General features: G+C 39.8%; 1 protein-coding gene across 2 annotated transcripts; it reads right to left on the bottom strand.

The window, feature by feature from the left end:
* Nucleotides 1-107: 107 nt before the first annotated feature.
* Nucleotides 108-21,878, bottom strand: LOC111580724 (carbohydrate sulfotransferase 11-like). Of its 2 annotated transcripts, none has more exons than XM_023288591.3 (4): nt 21,313-21,878; nt 8,571-8,644; nt 6,349-6,510; nt 108-5,923 (listed from the first exon to the last, which is right to left on the bottom strand). In XM_023288591.3, the coding sequence occupies exons 1-4, from the start codon at nt 21,404-21,406 to the stop codon at nt 5,240-5,242; spliced, it is 1,014 nt and encodes a 337-aa protein (XP_023144359.1). In that variant the 5' UTR covers nt 21,407-21,878; the 3' UTR covers nt 108-5,239. The 2 variants fall into 2 exon arrangements, with proteins under 2 accessions (XP_023144359.1, XP_023144357.1); XM_023288589.3 differs by having other exon boundaries at nt 6,349-6,513; nt 21,313-21,876.
* Between the last annotated feature and the right edge of the window lie 55 nt (nt 21,879-21,933).

The raw sequence follows: 21,933 nt of genomic DNA, 5'->3' as shown, positions 1-21,933 counted from the left end.
ATAACTGAGCAGCCTTGGCAGAGTACTGCGCTCTCTGAGTGCTTTTCTTGTTTGATATGTGTCTGTAATGAGAAAAGAACAAAAAATGAAACACACACACTCAGTGCTGCTGTTGGGAGTCTGTATTTGTTGACACTTCAAGGTAACCAGTCAATCATCATCACGTCAGCAAGTGCACTTCAGTTATCACATTCACAGTTTTGTGGCACAAGTGCATTAGATATCATTTCAGACTGTGCTCTGTTCACAATTTCACAATGACTCCCCAAGCCACAGATGTTGCTAAAAGAACATTTCTACAGAAAAGGGTTGAAGATCTGTGGCTAGCTGCGTCCTACACAGCAACGTCTGGGCATCTGAGATGAAGGTTTAGTATGTTGAATCCCTTTCAACGAAGAAGCAACTCATTGTTCTGGGTTTTGTATTTTCCACAAAATTATAAGGTAAAACATGTATTTTGTGCAGTATGTCATTGAGCCAGAAGGGAGGAAAAACAAAGGGTGTGATCGGCGTCTGGCAAGTCACAGCTTCTTGCAAATTATGGCTTAAATTACACGCTGCTACACAGGGAAGCATTAAAATGAACACCCTGTATTCCATGGCTGCAAACAGAAAAATAAAAACATATGGCACAAAATTTAAGGCTTGAATGAAGTCATGTATAAAGACACAGCTCTTAACACACTAACGCACTGATATTGCATATGTTTTGTCTGCACAGGGGGCCAGCTAGGGCCTGTCTCACCAAAAATTAAACATTTTACAAAAGCAATCTTAAAGACGAAGAGATGAAATTTAACTGACTCCTACAAACTTGTCTTGACAGGTACAAGCACCACTGGGTACATTTTCAGAGCAAAACTGTAATCTTGACTGCAGGACATGTTTTTTTCAATGGAAATGTAGCCTTCTGTTGTTTTGTGGTAGATTCTAACCCTGCTAACAAAGACATGTCAGGTCCAGATTAATTCCAGCTGTAAATTCATCTGTGATATGATAAACAGTGTAGCCTCGAGTTGTCCTGAGCAGAGGATAAGACTGAGTAGACTCAAAAAAACTGGGGATGTACAGTAGGGAATAACAAGACAGAGTGTAATTATACATTATTGCTACATGGGTTTGACCTGATGACGAAAATTTTGTCAATAAATAAAACTAAATACACAATAAATAAGTGTCTGGTTTGGGCAATACTTTATATGGAATATAAAATGCTCATTTTTCAGTTCAGTTGACCTGCTCTTTTCTGACCAAAAGACTCTGAGTTACGTGTTAAAAGCAACAATGTCATGAGAATCAAAAGGCCATATTCTGAGCATGTGATGGTACTTGTTTCTCGACTGTGCTGCAGGTACCACAGATTCAGTTGGTACAATAAATACTGGACAATAAAAATGTTTGGTGGCAGCGACAAGAGCAGCAGCAGACATAAAAGAACCACAGTCGCGTGGATCCTGTTTGAGTCAAACCGTCTCACCGAGCATTTTAAACAAAACAGCTCAAACTGATGGAAGCAGCTCAAACACGGACATCCACATCTGTGCAAGTTCAAACTTCTCTGTTGTTACTTTATATTAACAACATGTCGTCAAAATGTTCAAAACCTGAAGTGTTCCTGTTGCTGTTTGTAAACAGCTGCATCTTCTGCAGCAACACTCCACAAACAATGTTTACGACGGCTAATGTAAGCTTGTTTAGGCTAATGTAGCACTAGTTAACAATGTGAGCTGGATGCTGCTTGTAACATCTGTAGGCTGTCATCCATCATTCCATCTCTTAAAATACAATGTATGTGTGTCTGCACAATGCTGTTTTTTTTTTTTTTTTTTTTTTTTTTAACAAAAAATAAAATACTTTATGTTGAAATATATTTAGTTGATCGACTAATTTTGAGTTCTTTTGTTCAGACATAAAATCTGCCGGCTGACACGTCACAAGCTGTCAGTGAGACGCTTCTGAAGAAGGCGAAAGTTTTCGCCCAAACTGTCAAGGTCATCAACATCCATCTATTCATTTTATTTCTGAACAAAAGAACTCAAAATTACTGTATCAACAAGAAGACATGACGAACATTTTGAGCTATTTATTTGATCGATTTATTACTTTTGGTATCAAATTTGTTAAGTTTCATTTCAGTGGCACTGGCACCGATTATTAAAGTTCAGGTATAATTACAAGTTACAAGCCCATTGATTAAACACTGTCTCTGTTTAACTACTACTTTGTGCTGGATTATCAAGTCCCAAAAAATGTCTGAGGTAATCTCACTAAAAATAACTTTTTTTTTTTTTTTTTTAATTGTCTGTGTGTCTGTCTTTTGCTCTTCTTGAAAGCTGTTCATCTAATATTCAGACTTCTTAGGTTTATTGCTGGGAATCCATCTGGGTAAAGAGTGACGCCTGCTTTTCTGGTATTTATGGGATCCTTAGCCAGGCCTTTGGCGGGCTGTAAGTGGAGTCCCTGTCGCTAGGCAATGCTACCAAAGGCAAATGATGTCAAAGGATGTCATACGTCAAAAGCAAGATTTTACAAAAGAAGGAATCCCCATGTGGATGAGTGGTCCCCATATTTAACCTAAAAGTTGTTTTCTGCTACACTTTCACAGCAGTGTCCTTAGCAGGCCTTAGGATGATCGTGGACAAAGCCTAAGTTGCTAGGCAACATCATCAAAAGCCAATGTTTGATCTCACCAGATGATGTGGCATTCTGACAGTTGGCACTGCAGCAATGAGGATGTTAAACACTGTAGAAATAGTTTTTTGTTGTTGTTTTTTGGCAACTCATTTCAAGTCAATATTATGAACCAATTCTTTCTTCCAATGTGTTCCTATTCACTGGTACAGAAACAAGTGAATCTTCAAACTATACAAAATAGGGTAGAGCAGTTTACTCTTCTTAAAAAAAATATTGCTTTTGCAAACGCACAGGCAAATTTAACAGTTTCAAGTGAAATGCTATAAACCTATTGGATATTAGCCCTTGTTTATAGAAATAAAACTCCACTGATCCAGTCTTGCGTTCCTACAGTGCCACAGTCCAACCCTCTGAACGCCAATGCCCACCAGGGGTTGGAAAGACATGCTGTCTTCAAAAAACATCACCAAAACACCACTGTTTATTACAATGAAAAATGTAAAAACAAAGTGAATTTTCAGATTTTTAACTTTCCAACAATCCTTGAACTATTTATCTGTGATGTGCAATTTGGTTGGAAAACTTCAAACTTCAAATCATTTTATTTTAATAAGCCTCATTTACAGACTTGCTGAAGAACTCATTTGGACCATATTCTGTAAAAAACTAAAAATTAAAGCAACCATACAGCCACTAGTCACTCAGCTATGACCAACAGTCGCATGACAAAAATCTGGAGACCTTTTGACTTAACTGCAGGTTGTATTTACACAAAGCAGATGGAGACAAATTTGGAAACAAATTAAAAATGTAACTAATAAAATATCTAGTATGTAGAGTCATCATTTTAACAGTATTCTTAACACTTGTGGTTATCAAGTTTTAAAAATACATAAAAATTTTCCATTCTGGTTTTCCTTTTTTTATGATTTGTGGCACTTAACTACATCATAATGTGCAAAAGACACAGTCGTCTCTGTTTCTAGCTGTTGTGCAGTTTCCACAGAGGTGCAGGACTTCATAACGTAGTAAAAAATGAGTCCACGGTGAGTAGAACAGTGACAGGAGTTTGGGGTTCAGAGGGTTTAAAACAAGTATAAATACTGATGCAACCAGAGAGAACCAGGAGAACCAGATATATCATCCTTTTTACACCAAACATTCTTCTTCCTCGTCAAAGCTTGGCGTCCATCTTACATGTAATGCAACTCAACCACATACAGATTGGATATTCAGATATGTTATGGTAGCAGCAGCTAATAACCTTGCACTAAAACAGCTTTATCTAACTTTTTTCACACATTCAGACATACTCCACCAAGAGTGGAACAGACTTTGATGTGTAAAATTGTTGGATTTTCCCTTTAGAGAGAAGACAGTGCAGGCCATTAATAAGCATTTTCCTAGCCCCATTTTTTTTTTTTACCATAAATTCTGACACATTTGCTGAACAAGGCCCTGCAGTGCAGATGACTGTCGGTGGATTAACCCTTCATGTGTCTGCATTCAAGCTAACAAGGGGAGCACTGACCAGGGGTAGAGCTGGGCTGGTCCCAGCCCCGACCACAGCTATGTGGTTGTTTGTTCAGCCTACCTGCCCAGAGCTAAATACAGACCGCGATAGATGAGAGATGGCAACAAGTTTTTTACTGGAATGAGGGAGAGACTGCAGGCTTCCCTGAAAATAACTCTGATATTTGTGTAAGACACAAGAGCTGTGACAAATTAGATGAGTTTTGGGTGTAGTTTTGGATCAGAGGGTGGATATGATAGTTTAGAGTTGCTCAGAAGATTTTTCGATTTGGCTTCAGTTTATGTGCAAAAGCAGAGACAGCAAGGAACTTTCCATGAAGCAAATATTCGCTCTGAGAGAAGAAAGCCTCATTCTTCCAAATAAAATTCATTTTCACAAAATCAAGAACCCAAATCCTTTCTATAACAATAAATACTTTATGCAATGACATAAATAAAGGCCTTCCAGAGATACTGTTCTGTAGGTGCTTTGACACAATCTGCTGTCTTCGGTTTCACAGTCAGCACTTTCACCTGTGAGAAGAGAACCTGCTCCTCTGAAGTGTGACTTTTATTTAAGGCTCATTAGTCTTCAGAAGAAAGAAAACAAGTCACAGGAGAATTTTCACTGTAGTGGGCACTGCATGAACACTGGCAAGGCATATTTACCAGCTCAACAACTTAAAATTAAAAGTCAAAGTGAGGTTTGCTCGATTTGACAAAGTGAGAAATGGAAATAAATAAAAAAAAGATTGGTTTGTACTGATGGTTAATGTATCAGCACAATCTCCATTCTGTTCTGCTCAACATCAAAACAATGTACCGTTCTCAGAATGGAAACCAACAAATGTGACAGATGCTTGGCAGATTACAGCACACACTGTGTTCTTTTGATTTTCGGTTTCTTTTACAAAGTCCCTCTCATTGAAACCAGCAAATCAAGTCACTCTCCCTGTTACTTTTTGCTGGTGAGTTGTAGTAACAGTATGTGCTTGTGATAGGCAGGGACAGGCATACAAAGTCCATGGCAACCAAAAAGTGCAAAATTGTAAAGTCAACTTAAAATTGATGTCAGTCCACTCCTCTCTGCTCCTCATCGAGTCCTGAGATACTCTGGTGTGGAGTAGTTGAAGAGCAAGAAGTCCATTCGATACAGATTGAACAGTTTCTTCTGATAGAAAGGGCTGATGTGCTTAAAGAAGCGTGCTGCCATGTTGCCATCAGTCCTGGTGCTCTTGCCAGATGTTGGAAACTGAAGTGTCTCCTCCACTCCGGCTAACCTGAGCACAGCTTGAGCATCTGGCTCCAGAGTCTCGTACTTCCCCACTACGTCATAGTGGATCACACAGGGATGGCAGAGGGAGTGCACCCGCTCCCAATGCTCATTGAAAGGTTCCTCCCGTTGTGTCCGAGGGTCCACGAGATACTGAACAAACTCGTGGAAAGACACGTCGTTTCCTTGCTCCAGAGCTTCAGGATCGGGGTCAGGCCGGTGCCGACGGATGATCTTGGTTCCGTAGCGCTTATGGAACGCGGTGTTGTAGCTACGCGTGAACTTGTTCCTATAGGCTGACACCAGGCGCTCAAAAGGCTCCCGCACAAAGATGAACTTGAGGTAGCTGCGGAGGCGTTTGTTGATCTCTGGGACTGAAAACTCTGAAAGAGTGCGGAGGTTACCTGCGACGTGGGCCTCGTTGGCAGGGATGGCAAGGGGGTCGGTGTAGCGGCCATCACTGGTGAGGACCATGAGGACACGCTTCCAGTTGGTGCAGGCTACCTGGAAGTCAAAAGACAGAGAGATACGCAGACATGATTACACCAGATTACTTTCATACTGAAGGCAAATTTGTTTTTGATAGAATTTTTTATGCTTTCTAAGTGGATTTATGGATGTTTACTGCATTGACATCTGGGAAAATGATCATTGGAAAGTCTAAGTAACACTGTGTACCTATATGCACATGTACAACATGTGTACCATGCCTGTGTGTTCAGAGTTGGCTTAGCTACAACTCAGAGGACTGCTAAAGTTTAGACAACATTCCATTAACAAATTGTTGTTTTTGGAACACTGGTATGCACCTGTGTCTTTCAGGCCGATGAAGTATCTTACCCCACTGGTCCCCATCCCAACCCTCCCTCTCAGCCTGAAATCTCCGGACTAGAATTTCAGCTGCACCGATGAATCTCATGGTAACCAACCTTGGGTACGTAGCAGTAAATAAGGCTGTGTTTGTCATCCACAATGAGGTGTTTGAGATCCTCAGGTGAAAGCACCCGACGCTTCCTCGTGTGGCTCAGACACGCTTGCTCCAGCAGCTCCCTGCGGCCTTGGAGGGACCTCTGAGCTGCCAACAGCTCCAGCTGCTTGAGATGAGGACCATGCAGGAATGAAACAGGGACCGAAGGGGTAGTAGAGGGAAAATGAAGCATAAACAAAAACACTTTTTAGAACTTTTGGCTCTTTCAATGACGTGCACAAAATTTTGCAATTTCCTCAATAAAACAAAACAAAAAAATTGGTTGTTGGATTTTTTTCATCTGTGCCACAGCGGGTCTCCAAAGTGCGATCACAATAATCATACATGCGACTGTCAAGCGCGACTAAGCATTTTCGTAGTTCACACCGATGTGTCTGATATTTAAAAGTTCTGTATGTGTCTCTCGTCTGCCCAGGTAGTTAAAATACTGGGTTTTAACTGAATTAAATCTGACATTAGACTGCCTTATTTAACTTAGCCTCTTAACTGCATGACTAAAGCACAACAGGGTTGACATTTTAGGGAACATGTCTATCTACAGCTCAGTAAGAATACTGACACCATTCTAATGTCTGCAAGAGCAAGCTTTTAGTTGATTAGCCTGAGCTGAAACCACAAATCATCTATTTTATACTTTGTTTATTGCAGAGATGAAACAAACGAGGTATTTCATTAATAAATCAAGGAATCTCTGGCGTATGTATCTGTTCTTTGCTTAGTTCGATAACTGTGCCTTCGATTTGCTTCAAACTGGGCGGGTGTATTGCTGGGGAGTCGAAGAAGTGCTGAGGTTAGTCTGAAGCAGATCAGATGAGTAGTGGTTGTTTTTCGGGGGGTTCTTGTGCTCTTCAGATTGGCCTTGGGCTGCTTGGGAATGGGACTTTTGTTGCTGGGTAACATCAGAAAATGAATGTATAATGTCATAGATCAAAGGCAAGATTCTGGAAGGCATCTTTGTGTGTGCATGTCTGCAGAGAATTCTGGTTGGTGAATTTTGGATATTTGGACAGAGCAAGGCTAACTGTTTGCCCTCAAGTCAAGCTAGCTGGCTGTTAGCTATAGCTCCACATTTACTGTTAAGATATGAGTGGCATCTTAGCAGGAAAGCAAGTACGTGTTTTCCCAAAATTTTAAAGTAGACTTTTAAGTAAATATGGAGTTGACCTGCATAAGCCTGACTGAGTGCAGCAGGCGGTGTCCACAGTAGTGCTGGGCGATATGGAAAAAATCATATATCACGATATAGATTATTTTATATCATGATAACGATATATATGACGATATACCACAACAAAGTATGTTTTCAGTTATTCGCTGAAAAGTTTGACAAAAATTTCATTGCTTACTTTTCTCCATGAAACTTTAACCTGTTGCCAGGGCTGGATCCGAATATTCGATCCCCATGGTGGTATGCGGATATTTATTTTGAGATCCGAATATTCGCCCCCTCCTACCTCCACCCCCACCCCCCGTCGGGCGTTATGAATCGAGCCGAAAATTCGGCTCTTTCCTCGATTAGCTCACCGCCTCTGACCTCACGGACCGAACCGAATATTCAAGTCATTCCTTCGTCCGTCCGTCCGTCAAATCCCCCCCCCCCCCCCCCCCCCCCCCCCCCGGACGTTAAGGAGGGGACTGAATATCCGGAGCCCAGAAACTGCTATTCGGGCCAGCCCTACCTGTTGCACGTCCATCGCTCAGCACTCATGAGTTAAGTAACGTAAAGCATGTCGCTAACCCGCGTGAGAATCAAAGAACGTAAAGCAGCGTCATGTCGCAAAAACCACAAGACGGAGTTTCTTTGTGAAAAATCTCTTTTTTAGTCTACCTTATTTTCACGTATATAAACTTAGAGTATGTATGGTGACAAGAAAACACTAATACAATCGTCGCAGGCTATTTAATGATAAATTTGCTGTAATAATTGATAGAATTAGGTTAGAAACGATAGAAACGATAGAAGAGAAATGGCACGATAGACACTTTTCTATCGTTCTCACGATATGTATCGTCATATCGCCCAGCACTAGTCCATAGGCACCAAAATTATTGCTGAAGGGCAAATTTAGATCTAATAATAAAAGTGAAAGTGAATTCTGCAAAGATTACAAGGTATCTTGTCTTTAACTATGCAGCTATGTGTGAGTGTGCTTTTGCCCTTACTTGGTCTCCATTGTAGAGGGTCTGCAGCGGACTTCTGGTTTTCCTTGGTCTGCTACCAGTCTTCAAACTAGGTTCTACAGTTAAAACAGGGAAATGATCAAAATCCACATTACTCAACAAAGACCATTAAATGTAATACACATCTAGAAAATTCTGTGTTCTCTTTACGATCTCATGTTCCATTTCATTTTTATACGTTTTCACAGGATTTATGATAAAGTGGTAACAACGCAGTAAATCTATTACATGTTGTATGTTATGTCAGCACGTCCAATGGCTTTTCCGTGTAACTGCTGTGTTGACTTTGCCACCACTGATTTAGGTTTAACCACTTTACTGTTATTTTTAATAAGTCTGTATGTAGGACACAAATGAGAAACACTGCTTACAACGTGTCATGTATTTGCACAGAGGGTTAAATTACACTGTAAAGATGTCCAAATGGAGTTATAGGCAAGGTCATTCAGAGCCAACTTTCCACCCCTCTTCTGGTCTGATTTAGTCATGACGTGATCCCTCTTTGACAAAAAATCTTTCCTCTTTTCATTTACAGATTCCATAGGAACAGTGTGTCCTTCCAAACTCTGTAAGTCTTACATAATTTGCGCTTCTCTTTAGGTCTGTCTTCCCTCAGCATTTTGTTCTCTAAACTGTTCTTTCTGATTTGACTTTTACCATTTAGAAAGGTAGTTACCTATCCACAGTATATCTGGAGAACACCCACGACCAATTCCCCAACATTACCCAACCAAACAATGAATTAGTGCAAGCTAATTAGCTGTGGTTTTGAACAATGCTTGGCTGTATATTATGATTTGTAATGACAGACCTGCTGTAGCTAGTCAAAAGTTTAAATATCTGGATGGGGACCTTGTTATCATCCCTCCTCCCTCCTGCAACCTCAATAAACATATTTGCCTTTTCCTTCCTTCTCCCTACTGCCACCCCCTCCCTTCTCCTGTTCCCATCCATTCCTGATGACAGTTGGTGTTTGGGTCTGCAACTGATGGTATTAGTTGGAGTGAGAAGAGTGATCTGTTTTGCAAACGTGGCTAAACAATTCAGAGAGCTGCTTTACATCTTTCACAAAGCTGAAGTGAGACAGAGGCGCAGACATGTAGGGAATGTGCTTTATGTACATTAGCTTGAGGGAAACTATTCCAATAGGCCTACAGAATGATGAAAAAACTCCATACCATCATATGGAAAGAATATCAGCCACCAATAAAAAGCAAGGTGAAGGGTTATGCTGTGCCAGTATGGAATCCAGACGGAGACAGAGGCTGTTTCCCTCCCACTGTGACTGTTCTTTATGCTGAGTTCACTTGAAGCAAATAAAATAGAAGTTTAACTGCTTTGATATGCAGACTTGGGACTCTAGTATTACAACAAACATACCAACTATTGTTCACTATAGTTGTTCCAGACTATAATCAAGCTGCAAATCACAAGTGCATTTTGAGGAAGCAGAAAACACAAAAAGGGGAACAACTACAGCAAATGTGTTCTGTCATAGACATGTAGTATAAGAGGATCTGAGATAGACAGTGAGACAGACTGTGGTGATACACAATCTCCCTGTCCCTCCTCTCTGCGTGAGCTCACATGAATCATCAAAATCCTTCCGACTTCCTCTGGGTCAATCTGTGCCACATCATTCCAATATGCAAAGATAGAAATCTAAGTCTTGCTGGGCTATGTTGGAAGCTTTTCTGAGTAAATACAAAACCCATCCTGTCAAAATTTAAAAAAGGCGGGGGGAGGGAGGGAGGAAGAGAGGAGGGAAGAGAGGAAGGAAATGCAAGTCTCAAAATCAGACAGTCTGAGTTCCAGGTATCACTAAATATAATGAATGAGGTGTCTGGGCTCTCAGTCTACAACACTACAGTTCAAATCTTAAGCAGACAAGCCCTCAGCAAACCCAAGACGCTTCCTCAGGAAAATGGAAAGTAGGTCAGAAGACATTTGTGGAGGTTCTACTCATATTAATGGCGTATTGCCTGTTTTCAAGTATAAACACTATATGATGGAAAAGAGTCGTGTATTTCACTGTTGCTGATATCATCTGGGGAAGACAGGGGAAAAGGAAAGACTACATTTGAAGCACAGATGAAAATTCAATACAGAGTATGCTATAATTTGCCCTAAAACCTGAAAATACTGTAAAGTGTTGGAACTTGTTTAAGGCAAGCCACAATGTAATAATTTAAACATTCCATGAGTGTGTACCCTTACAAACTGGTCACTCTACACTTTTATACTCAAGCCTCTAAAAGTCAATTGGCTTCTGTTTTACGCGTGCCTAACTGTAAATTTTCTTAATTTAGCATTCTTAAGAGGCTTTCGGTGTTAATAATGATAATGATAATACAAGCACTGCCACTTGAATTTATTAATTTGTATGCTGATAAAAGCAGTGGCATTTTCTAAAACACCTTGTTTCACTATGTTATATCAATTCAAAGCCACATTTAAAATGCATTTTAACTCTCTGAAACCCAAAACCTGTACCTGCATTAAGAAAGGCATGTTTTGTTTTTTGTTCTTTAAATCACAAAAATTACATCATTTATCAGAGGTAATTTGGCTGAACTGCAGATTGTTTACATAAAGCAAATGAGAAAAAAGTAGTTAAGTAGTAGTAGTAGTAGTATCTATTGTATGTTGAGACCACTTTTTTCAGCATTAGAAACTACTCTGTTTGAGCAAGCTCTTTGCAAACAAACAGAGTTAAGATGATGTGCAGCTGCAACCAAAACAGTTACAGTAAAAAATTAACTACCTCTCTGGACTAAACAGAGCATGTCAAACTTGGATTCACATTACTATCTGGAGAATGAGGCATGTAGGTTGTACTTTCTGAGCATTGGCGGCCTTTGCAGAGCTAACATCACTTGGTGACTCTATTCTGGCAAATGACTGCATGGTGCTTGAGCGAGTTTATCACTTAGACATTACAAAACTTCTAGTAAGTTGGGTAATATTTTTGTTTTCTTGTTTCTTAAACAAATTAGTAATCCTCTGACTTTTCATCTTCCACCATTGTCATATCAAAGTTTGATGTGGTTCAATACTTATTATACTTAATATCTAAAAGACTAACAACACTCTCAGTTCTACACTGTGTTTAGTGCTAATTAGCAACGGTTAGCATACTGACGTGCTAAAACTAAGATGGCGAACATGATAAACGGTAATGTCATTGAGAGCAGGTTAGCATATAATTCCACTATACATAAGTACAGCCTCACGTTAGCATGGTTGTACACTCTCCGTTGTGTTAGCAGACAAGTACGGCTGTGGATTGTGTATTATCTAGACACAATCTCTAAATATGTGAGTGTATATATTGGTGTGAATGTGTGAGCTTGATTAAGGAAGAACTGTCTTTAGTGTTTTGCTTTGTTTTAACATTTTTTTTTCTGATATGTAGATCTGATCCTATATAATAAACTGTTAAAATCTCCGTACTAATACTTTTCGAGTCTTTATATCAATGACTGCACATTCACCAGCACAACAGCATGTCAGTGTGCAAGTTCTCTTCCAATTACATTACAATTCCAATACTTTAGTGGTGCTGACTTGTTGTGCATGTAAAGTTTGCACTCACATTGTCTATGCTTTCTCCGTTAATGTAAACATACACTTCTGAAGTTACTCTAGTGTGACCATCATAAACTACATCTTTTTCTGTGTTGTGTGTTCTATCACATGCACCAAAAAACCACAATTTCCTCTCAGAACCAGGAAGTGACACAATGCTGACAGTTGAAGAAGAGCAGAAGAGGCTACAGTCTTATTACATACACAAAGGCCCATGTTAAACCTGGGTATGTCCGGTTTAAAAGTCTATTAGGCGTGTGAACTCATGCTGATGTTATATTCCTTGACAAACAAGGTTCCATTAAACATGTATACTGGTCTGGATCATTATAAACAGACAGCACAATCTTCTGACAAATCAGCTGACAGAGGCATAGTGATGAAGTTTAACAAGTACACTAAAATGCTTTCACTGTGTGTGGGCCCAATACATCCAAACCTTTTTTTTTTCTTGTTAATGTTACTTTATCTTTTTTTTTTTTTTTTTTCACAAAGACAAATCTCTGCCCTTGTCTGCTGTTGAAGGAACTTCCCTTTTTGGTTGAAAAATCTCTTCCCCTCTGTAATGACAATACAGAGCCCAAAGGATATTGTGACATCAGAAAGTTAAAATATGCTTAAAAGAGGTATAATTGTACTGAATTGCGCTGGAAGAGAAGGCCTGTCTTTATGAGGGCCGTGTAATGGAAGTTTCTATGAGCTGCAAGAAAAGTACCGCACTTGGACTGAGGTATGTAAAAGTCTCAGAACGTAATTCGTGTTACTAAAAAATAAAAAAGGATGGCACAAACACAGCAAGTGAAAGCAGGGAGAGACAGTGGGGCTATCAGAAGTGAAAGGTTGCCAGGCTCTCTGTGTTTGTTTTCAGCATAACTCCCTTTTAAGGTGTCACAGCATCCACATGCCACGAGCTGCAGATGGTAGTAATTAGAGCAACAACATGAGGTGACTTTACGATCACCAATATTCTTTGTAGTGGGGCAAAAAGTTCCTTTTAATCTTGGTCCTTAGTCCTCCTTATGTTCACTTGCAAACCTCTTACAAATGTGTCAAACATTAAACAGAAACGTTACTGTAATCGATTTCATTAAGTCATTACATCAAGCATCTCATTTTTTCCTTAAAGAGCTGCTTGTATTGATGTTCTGGCTGACTTGAAATATATCTGCAGCTCCTCTCCAATTCTCTTCAACATTAAAAAGCTGCAGTGTGATGGACTACAACAAAGACAAAGACCAACATATCTGTTGACTGATACTGGCCAATATTGGGCTGCCACAGACATATTAGTATTGGCGTATGACAAGAAAACTTTCTTTTACAGAACATAATACAGAAAAAGATGACTGGGGTAATTTAGAAACAGTGTCATCACCCTTTATCCAGCCGAGCAGCTTTAATTCCAATATTTACAATGCTTTCAACACTGTTTGCAGCACATGTAGTAGAGTACGCAGCTGAGCAGATGCACATACAGAACCAAGCTAGATTTAAGAAATACATTGCCACTATATCGACATCAGCATCTCTTAATCCCTTAAATTGTTATCGGCCCAAGAAATCCAGTACCAGTCAGACTCTAATAAATACAGCATGCATATAGGGCAGACAAGGTGTTGGAGGTTGCTCTGATTGATTTTGTCCAATGATAGTCCCAAAAGATTATTCAGGAAAAAATGGCTGTGTTCTCTGTGTGGACAAAAACAAAGGGAGGCACCGCTGGCATTAATGGTTAAAGTTAAATATGGATGTGGTGACCAAATGGTTAAGTGGTTAGAGTGCACAGCATATGGACAAAAATGGCCCCAGCAGCCAAGTTCTCTATTCCACTCCCAGAACTTTGCTGTTTGGAACTTTGCTCCATGTTCTCACATTTGCTGTCTGTCTCTACTGCAACTATCTATTAAAAAAGCAAAACACACCTTGATTTTGCTGTCACTGTTCGGCACAAGGTACAAACAAGACTGAATATTTAATACCACTGCAAACTCTCGAAACATTCAGTATGTTATGGAAGCTGGCAGCCCGCACACACAGGTAACTAAATTATACCAACATGGATTAACGATTAAAAGCAAGCATTCATAAGCTGTTTATTTAACTATGACTGTGTTCATAAGTTCAGCCTGAAATTCAGAGCATCAACCGAAATGTTCAAAACTTTAGTTTCACTTTCAGAGCGCACAGAACAACGGGGATTCAGTAATTAGGGGGCTTCAGACAAACTTTGCCTTACTTTATTTTCACTCCTTCTACCACAAACACTTCAGTTCAAGAAAAAGTGCCTCAGCTGTTTTCTTCACTAAAACTGATAACACACATAAAAACAATATTAGAAAGTCCTGCATTAATTTGAGTGAAAGAGGTATCATCAGCACAGTGTACGGACATTTACTTAATATTTGTTCAAGGTGGAGATTTTAATTTTTACACAACACTGGGCAGTTTCATAAAACACAATGCCTAATATTTTATGTTGTGAGCGAAACCTGTGAAGTTCTGCCTGCAGTACTCGGATCATTCCTATGACCACAACAATGGAGTCTATTAAGTGATTTGTTCAAAAGATTGCTTTCTTTTCCTGTAAATAATTATTGTACATCATTTCAATGAACACATTCTAAAATACAATAGTGATCAGTTTGAAACAATGCTTTTGCAGAGTGCTACTCAAGAATATTAATCAATGTACAGTACACATGAGAAAATAAGCAATCTTAATTTTGCTCTGAAGATGCTGCAGTTCAAAAAGTACATATAAGACTACAAATAAAGCACCAGATCGACAAGTATCATTAAGAGCAGTAGTACTGTTAAGATTTTAACGATACCCATGCCCAGTGATGTGTTTCTATAATTTATCTTGCATAGACCTACCTTTGACACACATTTAATAAAAGCATATTGCAGATTACAGCTCAGCTTCACAAAAGCTTAAGTACACAATGACAATTGTACTCCTATCTCTCAATGGAGGGACGGCTGTGGGTGGACAGCTACTGGTGACTAAAAAGCACAGAAAATATTCCAAATACATAACACCCAGACCACAACAGAAAACATGATACTCACTACCAAAGCTACTAGTTTGCAACAGAACAAATAAGGTCAGAGGCAGAGTCTGACCAGACAAAGAAACATCATCTTTAAGCACTTCCGACACAAGCCTCCAGCTCTTGTCTTTGCACATAAATCCACTTATTCTTCAGTGTGTGTGTGTGTGTGTGTGTGTGTGTGTGTGTGTGTGTGTTTGTTTGTTTAGTTTTTCTTCTGAAACATTCCTCAATGTTAAAGGCTTACAGAAAAGGAAGCTGAAGGGCTAAACGGTTAACACGGCACAACATGTTTGGGACATGAACAAACGGATAATAAATTTTGATGCAGCCCACTTACTGAGGCACAACAAATAGCCAGCAGGTGTAGCATGTGGTGTACAGCATTCTCTAAAAGCTGTCACCTTTGTGGGAGACCTTAAAGGCATCACGATGTTCTTTGTTTGTGTCACAACAACTGCACTGATATCAATATCAGATGATAGGTGGCAGGGTGCATGCATGCACCTAAAGTAGTGGTGTTCTCAGTTAAAGGATTACACTGTGTATTTGTATGAATGCGTCTGTACAGGTGCCGTAAGGAAGTGTGTCTGTAGATATACATGTGTTAAATGAAAAAGATTACAGCGTGTGTCCCTACAGTAGGTTTAGGTGAAAAAGGGAATTGTGAAACGACTTTGTGTGGACAAGACACATCAGAGCAGGCCTAGATGTTGCCTCTGCGTAGAGTTGTGAGGTGGAATCCATCACTGTCAGATGAGAAGATTCTGCTTTTCTAGGCTCCAGTGTGAAACATCACTGGCATAACAACCTGCAAAAACCTATCATTCATCACTGTTAGATTTTTTTGTAACTTAGCTCAGATTTATGTTACATAGTTAAGACAGGGCCCCCAAGACCTAAAAAAGTGGCATGATGCAAAGCAGAATAACTGATGTTATTCAGGTGCCCGCGGGCAGTTCAGCTTATTAATCAGACAATTTGCTTTTGTCTCCCATAGCTGTGAAACAGAGAGACAAGTTTTCCAACCATCCACTATGTGAAGTCATGTACAGCTGCCTAGCAAATGAAGTGGAAAAGTTGGTGATGCTGAATGTAGAGCAAATAGCACCACAAACAGAGAAAATGTTTTTGGTTAAGAAATTATGAGTACAAAATGAGCAAGCCTGTAGCAAGGTGAAGTTCTGCTTCTGCTTAAGGTCAACTTGTATCAATTTGATTTTTATTTTAAAATCTTATTTCAATAATGGAAAGGATGTCAGGAAAAATGCAATTAGATATTTACCCCAAGTTATTAAGTCCTACTGTTCAAACTGTGAATCACCATTCCACAATGAACCACAATACTCATACATACAATGACGCTGTGCTGCACCACTGCTGAGTCAATGCAACCATATTAAAGAACAGTCTGAGTGGGAAACGAAAATGGGTGTTCGTCTCTATTTTTGGTGTAATTATGATGTGTCTCATAAGAGAGGCTGACTGGAAATAGCACATGTTGGGGAAATTTCATCAGTATGTCAAAGATGTTTTTACACTGGCTTGAGGCAGGATTTTTAGAGGAAATCAAACAATTAAGTAGTGATGGGAACACACATCTGGAATCAATTTGCAAGCCTGTTGTTTGCTATATTGTTGGTGATGGAATTAATTTATCACTGATAAAAAAAAAATGTTTAAAAAAAAAGCTCTTACAAAAGTTTAATGAATACAAGCTTCCAAAGTCCAACGTTTCTGAGGCCAAGGTTAACCATCAGCTGCGACTATGCCAACAGCCCAGAAGTGCAATAATCTGCTTTCATGACCTTAGATGAATAAACAGAGCTTCCTGTGAAAATGCCTCACGAATGAATCCAATAGGGCAACAGTTATTTTATGAACTGATTCATTTTTTCATTGTTGTCCTGATCAATCTACACAATAAAATGTCATAAAACTGTGGAAACTGTCCACCACAGTTCCCCAGACCACAAGGTGACATCTTCTAATATTTTGTTATCTTTTAGTTGACAAAGAATTCAAAATCTAAAGAAATCTATTTTAATATAGCCAAATCAGGTATTCACATATTCACACATATTAACATAGATATCTGACACAGCAGTAACCTGATATATGTGTGTGTTTGTGTGTGTGTGTGTGTATGTATGTGTGTCAAATGTCAACATCTGAAAAAAGGTAGTCCTAGCTGTTTGTCCTCAAATAAAACTATAAAAAAATGGCATGATTATAGCACTGTACAATGTTACACATGGTATCCTAGCTCTTTAACCCTGACCTTATGATTAGTAAGTAGCTAAGTTTTATGTATGATAATGAAGGTGAATCTTAGAATCTAAGAAGCTGCTAGAGCAATACATCTGACATGACCTAACTAATTAGTTCTTTCCTGATTGTCAAACTAAGGGTGTTGCCACAGGAAGTCAGACAATGGAAGCGCAACAATAATATTGAACACTCTTCCTGCCCAGTGTTGAACAGAGGGTTTAATTAGCAGATTTGGCACTGTAGGGAAAGTGGATGTGTGTTTGGTGGTGGTGGTATGAGTGTGACTTAATATACACTGCTATACATGTAGAGCTAATCATGGCATATTCAAAATGTATTTCTAAAAAACAATATTTTTTTTAAAACAACATAACTACAATGCACCTGTTCAACTTACTGAACTGCAGTACTTTCCAGAGAATGGATTGCAGCGCACGAGTATCACCCAAGCATTATTGTTCTACTGAAAAGTGCAAGCAGAGCTCGATCTTAAAAAGGATTTTATGAGAACAATGCAATGAGCAGAGAACTTTTCAGAATAGCCAAGAAGAAAGTAGGAACAGTGTGAAGGTTGTGCAGTGGCATAGGGTTACAAAACTCAAAAAGCTGAAAGAGTTACCACAGCACCACCAGTGATGTAACACCACAGACACTTATCTAATACTATCAATGCCTTGTCATCCTGTTTGCCAATTTCTCCATCGAAAATCATGCAAAATTACTGGAAACCGTTGTTCATTTGCTAGACAAATGCTTCTTGTTACCAGAACTAAGTCTCCATTTCTGTGGCATCACCTCACTTCTAAGGCCACATTCAGCTGGGTTTCCAACCTAATGTACAGCAAATTTGTGTACTCAAACACCCACTGAATCCATTGGCACCATTAGTCATGCAAGCTGAATGCCTATGTCTTAATGTCTTCCTGCCTCCTAGGGCATGTATCTTAAGAAATTGTGAGTCTACCACTATTCTCAGTTAACCCTGTCAACTGTTGCAGGGTTGTTTGATAAGGAGGTGAATAACACATATTGTAATTGCCTCATAAGAATTAGATTCATTTAGTATTTGTTGAAATGCTTTGTAAAAATTCTTTACCAGGACACAGTTTGGACTCTAAGAAAATACACGAAAACATATACCAGAAAAAAGACCACCATCACTACAGTAATCTTTTTCTTTGGTAGATAGCGTGGCAGAACACAGTAGTAGCAGTCTTTGTTTGTCTTCTTTGACAGTGAACATACAACATTCACTTTCAGTAACTATTTTGCTTTTCGGAGCATGTTATAGATGACTGAAATAACTTCACTACCTGCACAGCAACATTGTTCTGTGACTGCAGCAACATGTTGCTACTTTTCTCACACAAGCGCATAGACTCACCTCCTACAACAAATGTACAAGTCCACAGCATCGCATTCGTCAGGTTTTTCGCCGAGTTTGTGCAGTATGAGTAAGTTGACATCTACAGAACAGTAGTCATACAGTACCATCTGCAGATGCTGGCAAACACATACCAACAAAGTGATGAAGACTCCGAAGTGGAGGCCGTGTTTGATACAAAGCAGCCATTTCCTACATATTGTTAGATTTGTTTAGTTTTTTCAAAATAACACGCTTAACAACACGTGTCTTTGTATAGATGCGGGACACGCCTTGTGTGAAAGTCTAAATAGAACAATGGTGATTTTTTTTTATGTTCAACATGGATCTCTGCACTGATTAAACATCACTTGCATGCTCACATGCCTGGTGCAAGAAACTCCAAAACTGCCACCACAGTATCAAACTCCTTCAAATCAGACACTACATTTCTTCAGGTCCTTAGCAGTGCACCAACTATGTTTAAACTGTATTAGTTGCCAAGACATGAAGAACAGATAGATGCCCATACACTCACTGACAGAGGTCCCTAGTGTATAGTTAGATTTAGCGTATTTGTAATTTATGATGAATAACTAACCAGTCTGGGGTTTGACAACCCATCATGGTCACAATAATTTCACTGGATCCATGTGAACTGGAACAGCAACCATCCTTTGGTTGTTTACAACATTAGTGGTGAATATCAGTTGTTGGTGGGAGGTCTCAAATTGATTTTATTGTTCTTTTAAGTATCTCTAGATGGGAGAAATTGCTCTTAAACATCCACCACAGTAACTATCCTTACACTGGAAATATCCACATACAGCAGGTTTTTGAAGAAATTAATCTGGATCTCAAATATGTAAAAATCTGATATTAACTAAATAAGACAAGAATTGAGGTTGGAAAGTTTCTAAAAATGCATGCCCTGGTTACAAATGATAGGGGAAATACGGGTCCACACTGTAAAGTACTATGCTAGTGACTGTTTCCTTCTACTCAGTTTCACCTCACTGTGTTCCAGTCAAATCAAAATTGAGCAGAAGCGAGAACTGAAAAGAAAAAGGAACTAAACACAAAACGACACAAGACTTTGGTGTTGGTTTTCAAACCTACACTGGCTAGCTACACACACAGTAATTAAGGAAGCCCTGTGCATCCTGTGAATTAGTCCTCTCTAATGTGGCTCCAACTGGCTTTCATGTGGCTTGCCATGCTACTGGTGGGGCTCTAAAGCAGACAAGTCTAAACAGATCAGGCAGTAAGGGTACATACAGCTAGTGGGTGGAGGGGGGTCAATGAGAGTGCTGAAGTGTGCTGCTTGGCTTGGCAACATGTGGTTTGTGTGTCTGCCACTGACAGCTATAAAAGGTGAATTACGGCTTTGGTGAGTGCTCTTGGGATAATTCAGCTGTGTGCATCATTTTTGTTACATTATACTGTTCCTAATGGTGCTTTAAATTGTTATCTATTTCTTAATCATTAGATTTCCTACTTTGACCCATAAAATATAACATCTGGAATGAGTTGGTCATGTGTCTCACCAAAGTTGTAAAACAGTACCCAGAGTCTGCTGTGCAGAATTAACCTTGAGACGATGAAGCCCCTCTTCCCTCACAATATCACCAAAACGTACCATTAGTTTCTGCACTTGTCTTCTCTGTTCTTGCCTAACCACACTGAAAACAGCTCTTCTGTATCAAAAAACTACTCTATGCCTGTATGCCATTCTGCTTCAGCACATACGGTGAGTGCAAATCAATCATCTCTACTTCTCTTTCTGTCTCTTCACCCTGAAGTCTACAGTCCCATGGGGGCCAATCTGTCTTTTAGTGTCCAGAGCGGGCTCAGCCCAGGAAACAAAGGGAGAGGAGAGGTATGAAGAGGAGAGGAGGGTTACAGCACAGGAATGTGGGGGTTCTCTGGAAGGGGGCTTTGAAAACATTCCACTCTTCACAGTGAGCTTATTCATACTTCGCTTCATTCACTTTTCATTACGCCATCTGTTTTACACATGCACACTGACAAACACACAGGTGTGCAAATGCTCTTAATTGTGTCAATATGATCGTGTACACAAAACTAGCAGGAGCACACAATCAAATTTTACATACTGAAAGTTATCTAAAAATTGCAAGCAAGGTCACTAAGCTGCATTATCCACTTTTCACCTTTTTTTGTAAGTGTGCCATGCGACATCCATACAATGAAATATCTACATACTGTAATATTCCTATAGTATTTTTTTTATTCAATGTGCCGTTTAAACTAACAATCATGATAGGAACATCTTATTTCTCACACCAAATAAGACAACCAGCTAAATGGTGACTGCACTGTATCTAAAGCAGTGTTTCTGTCGTATTAAATAAAAAATGTGAGACTATTACAGTATGGTTAGTGTAATATCTTGCTTTCAAGAGCTACAATGTGTGCAGTGTCTTACCTGGTTTGGTGATGCTCTGAAAGTAAAGCACCAGAACGAAGAGCGAGCCGAGGCACGTCGCCAGGAACAGGCGTCCTCCCCGCGGCATCCTCATCCTGAAGCCGGGCTATGTTGGCGGAGCCCCCGACCCTCGTCGCTGCCTCGACACGGTTCATACGAGACCACCGGTCGAAAGATGCGAGTCACTCCGAAGAATCTGGCGCCTATATATTGATTTCGTCAAGCGAAAGCCAACCAAAGCCCCTCCAGGCGCAGCACGACTGTTGAACGACGCTGTAATTAGCCGTTAATTCGAACGTGAGTGGGACGTAAACCTATAACCGCTCGCTGTGATCGTTAACGGGTTTTTTTGGGCAACGTTAACTTGATAATGATGGCGGCAGCCTAAATAAAACAATTAATAACGTTGATGTGACAGGCCCTGCGGCAAACTAAAAATATTAAGTCTTTTATCGTCTCGACCCTACTTGTTCCCTCACCTATGGTGTCTTGAGTTTGTCGACAAACTTCTCCTCCAAACATGGACGGGGCACCGTGCCATGACGTCACTCCCACTCCTCTCTCACGCGCCCGTTCCCCCTGTCGTACACTGCTGTGCTGCGTTCAGGTACTGCTACTGAA

The sequence above is a fragment of the Amphiprion ocellaris genome, chromosome 8 (assembly GCF_022539595.1).
Source record: "Amphiprion ocellaris isolate individual 3 ecotype Okinawa chromosome 8, ASM2253959v1, whole genome shotgun sequence".
Classification (NCBI taxonomy): Eukaryota; Metazoa; Chordata; class Actinopteri; family Pomacentridae; genus Amphiprion; species Amphiprion ocellaris.
The sequence above is the reverse complement of the archived record's forward strand: the minus strand, read 5'-3'. Positions and strand labels throughout refer to the sequence as shown.